The sequence below is a fragment of the Morone saxatilis genome, unplaced genomic scaffold, assembly GCF_004916995.1.
Source record: "Morone saxatilis isolate NCDOM2014 unplaced genomic scaffold, NCSU_SB_2.0 Contig9, whole genome shotgun sequence".
NCBI classification, from domain to species: domain Eukaryota; kingdom Metazoa; phylum Chordata; class Actinopteri; family Moronidae; genus Morone; species Morone saxatilis.
In genome coordinates, this window is record NW_023340268.1 from 12,536,083 (window position 1) to 12,541,932 (window position 5,850).

A 5,850-nucleotide genomic window follows, 5' to 3' on the forward strand; every position below is an offset into this window, starting at 1 on the left:
ATATTTCCACATTCAATCACTGAAGCCTGTCGGTGCATGGCTGACACACACACACACACACACACACACACACACACACACATACATTTACTTGTGTGCACTTGTACACTGTCGCTGTCTTGAGGCAGCAAGCATATTGTCACTGCCACGGCCATGGCAAGTACATAGACATATACTCAGTCCTTTCCAGGGACAGGGTATGTTGCCATGGCAACAGAGACCTCAGCCCAGTGGCAACAGCCATCTTCTATCCACCAGCTAAATGTTACATTAGCATAAAGTGTTAAAAGAGAGATTTTGTGTGTTCATGCCTGCGCCTTTTGTTATACAAATGAAAGGCTTCAGTTTTGAGGAGTCAGACAGTAAATCTCACTGACGTTTGAGTGTTTTGCTTCTTGCACATTTGCATGTTGTACAACGGCATGTTTTCTACTCAGTGGCTCAGATTTGTTTGTGTAGCTGTAAGCATGTCAGGAATTTGCTTTCACCTTCGCTGCAGGGGTGGGTTGGGTGTGTGAAAGTGTGCCTGTGAACATTTGGTGTTTTAATCCAAGGGACTTTCTGCAACTTAAGTGTTTGAACAATGGTAAATTAGTGGTGTTCAACTCACTGAGCTCCAGCACCACTTGGTGTATGCGTTGAATAAGTAAAGACGTGTAATTATGTGCTTCTCTCAGGTTTTTGCCCTCTCCACTCACCCTTATGGCTGCCGAGTCATCCAGCGCATTCTCGAACACTGCCTTCCTGAACAGACGCTGCCTATACTAGAGGAGCTCCATCAGCACACAGAGCAGCTTGTGCAGGTAACGCACACAAACTAGCACTTGCTGATGTCTTTCATCTGCCACCAGTTATGTTTTTCAGGATAATGACACCTCATGTTGGCTTGAATAAAGTGTCTCTCAGTCCAGAGTTTTGAAGTTGGCTGTGTGTTTGATGTGACGTCAGAAGCACCAGCTGGTGTCCTCACGTTTTATTTAATGTGTCTGTGTCGTTTGTTTTATTTAGGACCAGTATGGCAACTATGTTATCCAGCACGTTTTGGAGCACGGCCGAGCTGAGGATAAGAGCAAGATAGTGGCTGAGATCAGAGGCAATGTACTGGGACTCAGCCAGCACAAGTTTGCCAGGTAAATTCCAGTACAAACACACACACGGTTTTGGTCTTATCTTCCCTTCTTTTGAAAAAGGTTCTTTCGTTTCTCCAGAGTTGCAGCCAGATTTTTCTTCCTTCTTTCTAAATGTATCTTCACGTACTCCCCTGACTTCCTTTCTCTAGTAATGTGGTGGAGAAGTGTGTTACCCATGCGTCGCGGGCAGAACGGGCAGTGCTGATAGACGAGGTGTGCAGCCTGACTGAGGGCCCCCACAGTGCCTTATACACCATGATGAAGGACCAGTACGCCAATTATGTGGTGCAGAAGATGATTGACGTGGCCGAGCCCACCCAGCGCAAGATCGTCATGCACAAGGTAAGTGGAAAGAATAGTGTCCCATCAAAGCGCTGGGATAATGGAGGTGGTTCTGAACCTTTTCCACACACTGGGCATGCAATGTATGTGTAGGCTATAGAGAGTGCAAACAAGGCAAAGACACTGCCATTGTTCTGCCAAAAAATATGACATATGTAGGGCTACAAGCATTGTTATATTGTATACTATTCACAGTTATGGATTGTTGATGTGTCTGTAAACTAGGGGACCACTAAAACCCATCCAAACATACCAAAACTCAAAGTGATGTCTTAAAATGGTTTATTTAGACGGATGCAAAATGGACTGCCAGATTTGAAAACCTTGAAAAACATATTTTACGCAACAATTGTCTTTGATTCATTTTGTTTTGAGTAATTGTTTTGGTGCTAAATATCAACCTTTAAATAACCCTACAGGGGAACTAAACCCCCTCTCTGTCAACCCAACAACCACCATTTACCTCCACATCAATAAATCTTAATAAGGTCATTGGTTTCCTCGGCAACGACGCAGAAGCTGACATAAGCACACGTGATCATCGATTTACAAATTAATGGGTGTTGTTTGATGTTGACAAAAATACAATCTAGATGCAGATCATGTGTAGCCAAAAAGGGTGTGTGTGTGTGTGAGTGTAAGAGAGTGTGAATACAGCCCACGTCCAACATGTTCAACATGTGTGTTTGTGTGTCTGCACAGATCCGACCCCACATTTCCACCCTGAGGAAGTATACGTATGGAAAACACATCTTGGCCAAGCTGGAGAAGTACTACATGAAGAATGGCGTTGACCTGGGTCCTCTCTGTGGCCCTCCCAATGGCATCATGTAAACCGACCTCCCCCCGACCCCCTCCAGCCTGAAATCATGTCTACCACCTGATCTACCCCTCCCCCTACCCTTCACCTTACCCTCCTAAAGCTGTCATGTCTACCAGCCCCACCCTCTTGTCCCTGTCCAGTCCTTCAGAAGGCATAATGCCCCCCCACCCCACCCCGCCCAGATCCTACTCACTGAGGACGTTGAGTACCCCTCGTTCACCCGTTTCCACGACAACCCTTCGGGAGGAGCCTGTTGCTACAGGCAGCCTTAGTTTTTGTCAGATTTTGTTGCCCCTCCCCCACCCGAGCCCAGGCTTTCTGAACTGGGGGAGGAAGGGAGGGGAGGGCAGGGAGTGGAGAGCGGTGAGACCTGTTCCACTCATCGTTCCACACTCTCCTTTTTTGGTTGTTTTTTTCCTTAATTTCCTCTTTTCTGATAAACTCGAAAAATCATTTCACTTTTTGCTACTGCTGCACACACAATCCTAGTGTCCCCTCCCCCTCATCCCATCCTAGCTATTTACCACTATGAGATGGAACGAGTATTTAATTTGTCTGACGTCACAGAATCATAGACGAATACACACACGCACACACGCACACACACACACGCCATCAGCTAACCAGCAGACAGATCATTTAGCATGGGAGATTCGTTTTCTGGTCTTGCTTCTATAAATATAACGTGTATACTTGGTGTAGACCTTTGCATATATATATAAATATATATATAAAACTTTGTAGTTTTTCTGGTTTTTGATGTTGAATCTGTATCTATAATGTATCCTAGTAGTGACCACATACTTCTGACTGTATAATTGTACATTTGTAAACCCTTGTAATGTAAAAGTGCTTTACCACCCTTTTTGGTATGAGAAGAAAAAAGAAAAAAGCTCACTCTGAAAAAAAAACAACAAAAAAATCTTAGAAAAAAACCTGTGCATTTCAGTGTATATTCTCACCTCCTTGGTTGTGACATATGAGTTGTTGTATATTGTAAATTGTAATATCAAATTTTTGTTTTGAAAAGCCCTTTCTATACAGCGTAGTACTTGTACAAAGATTCGCCACGCTTGGTTTTATCTTTATCTTGTCACTGCTTAACTTAAGACGTCGATCTCCCATTGACTCCCAATTGGACACGTTATGTTAGACTTAGTGGTGTCTTCTGGTTTATGTTGAAGGTTTTGTTTTTTTGACCTTTTTTTAAGATCTTTTTATAGGAATGCTTTACCCCAAGAAATGTGTCATGTGTATGGGTATGCTGGCTGGGTGGGAGAAATACTTTTACTCATTTAAAACAAAACCCAAATCCCTTGATTACCCATGACTGTTTTCAGAGGGGTAAACCCATGGATTGTACAGAGGAGATTCTTGTGTTTTTTGGCATTTCTCTAGTGCTGTAAGTGCTGTATCATACTGTCTATGTCCTTTTGGGTGAGAGAGGCAGCCCGCCACAGTGCGGTGTACATTTGGAGCAGCCTTGTGTATATTTACTACGAGCACACCTGTAACCATATGTGTATAGTTAACAGAACCTGTGTATGCTTATTGCCTGGGCAACTATTTTTTGTAACTCCTGTTGTAGATTGTCTCTAAACAATTGTGTGATCTTTATTTTGAAACCAAACTGAACAAAAAAACTTTGAAAATTTAACCGTCTCAAGTGTGCTTCATTTGTATGCTTTTTACGCACTCACACAGGAAGGACCGAGCAGACAAACTTCTGTTTTTCTTACTTATTTTAAGTGCCAGTTGTATCAAAAAGATCATGGTCTGTGCTGTGTTTCCTCTTCCAGCCTTCTGAGTGAACGTGTCTGCAGTGATACGGCCGCGGATACACACAGCATGAGTCAGAGCGGGCTCTAGTTTCTTTATAAATGTGACCGATTAATAAGGCTGGCATCTTGGCGTGGCCCTGACTAATGGTGTTACAATAATGACTCCAAGTGAGGAATAATTTAGCTCTAGTAATGGATACAGATAACTATTACTTTGATTTAAAAAAAATAAAATAAACTAGATTATTTACACGGTGGAGACTGGATAAGCAGTATTGAAAGCCTTTCAGTCATCACAATAAGCAGAAGTGAAAAGACTACTGTCATTTGAGGAGAGGACAAAAGAGTAAATCCACACAATAGCCTCAATCTCTGATAATTATACTTTTGGCATGAGTAATGACCCCAGTGTTTGAAACAAGGGATTATCCGACTACACTGCAGTGTTAAGCAGGTGTCTTATTAAAAAAAAAAAAAAAAACGACATCCTGCTTGCGGCTTTCCAATGTTATCTTCCTAAGGAGACATGAGGACAAAATAAACCTGTCCAGTTTTTGTTTGGAGCATGCTGGGTCGAAGCGGAAACAGCCAAACAAGTCAGGTTGGGTGTGATGTTAGTGGCAGTAATCCCATGGCTTTGTTGATTTCTTAAAGCGGATAATAATAAAACCTAGTACCTGCAGTGGTACTGTAGATTTAGGCCGTGGCTGCTACAGTTAAGCCTTGTATGCTGTTGTTTTATGGATTACCCTGTGAGTCAGGGCCCAGGGGGTAGTTGCCCAGTTTTACCTCTGTTGGTTTGTAGTGATTTGATTCAATTGAAAGTTGTTTGGGGAGAAAATTACCACAAGTTGGGTTCTGCAATATTACATGTCTTGTCTGCCTTGTGAATGGGCCCTGTGTCAAAATGTGCATGATGCAAAGTAGTAGATGATAATGTCCCTGAGGCTATTGTCAGCTGATCAAGTATGAATCACATTCATGTTTTACTAGTTCTGTAGCTACCACACCACCACAAAACAAACTTGTTTGACAAAATATTTAATTTTAACTTTCAATTCTAGCTTTCTTCTGGGACTTAACAGCATTTTAAGGAGTAAATTGACCATCCAGTACACTTGGTGGTGAGTGGACCTTGAGTAAAGATGGTTAGTGTGGATATTTGGAAGAATAGCCCTGAATGTAAAAAGGCAGGTTAGGTGTAGCTATGTTAGCTGTTGAATTAGCAAACATGTCCTTTAATTCAATCAGTCAGTCAGTTTGGGGTTCATTTTAATGTTTTACCTTTCTAAATTACAGATTTAAACAGTCACTATGCTATTTTCACAGTTCGCTAAACTGCACCGTTGCTAGGCGACGCAAGTAGGCTACAGTGCCCGTGGCGAATACATTTTTCGTGACGCACACACAGGTGTGAGCTCACCTTCAGAACGTCTTAACCGTGACTCAGCCAATCACAGCAGAGCACAGGAGCTGACCGGTAAAGGTGTGTAATGGCGTGCAGCCAACCGGAACTACCTGAGCGCGAAACAAAAGGCGCAACCTGGGAGCAGCCACCAATGCCCCGCGGTGCGCAGTGAGCGTGCGCTGCCTCCTGCACACACACACACACACACACATATATAGCCTATATATGTGTGTGTGTTTAAAGGACTGCGGGTGCCTAAACGAGCTGCAGGGGGCATCCTCGCCCTTGCTCGCGGAGATTCCCCCCACCTCTCTCTTAACACACAGACACACATATATATACCCTCTCTCTCTCTCTCATACACAC

General features: G+C 43.2%; 1 protein-coding gene across 1 annotated transcript in view; it reads left to right on the forward strand.

Moving 5' to 3' along the window:
- Nucleotides 1-3,952, forward strand: part of pum1 (pumilio RNA-binding family member 1) — a gene marked incomplete in the record, with an annotated part of 21,501 nt that extends 17,549 nt beyond the window's left edge. Inside the window, 4 exon segments of the mRNA XM_035680864.1 lie at nt 678-803; nt 1,009-1,130; nt 1,280-1,472; nt 2,175-3,952. Coding sequence (XP_035536757.1) covers nt 678-803; nt 1,009-1,130; nt 1,280-1,472; nt 2,175-2,306 — 573 coding nt within the window.
- Nucleotides 3,953-5,850: the final 1,898 nt, after the last annotated feature.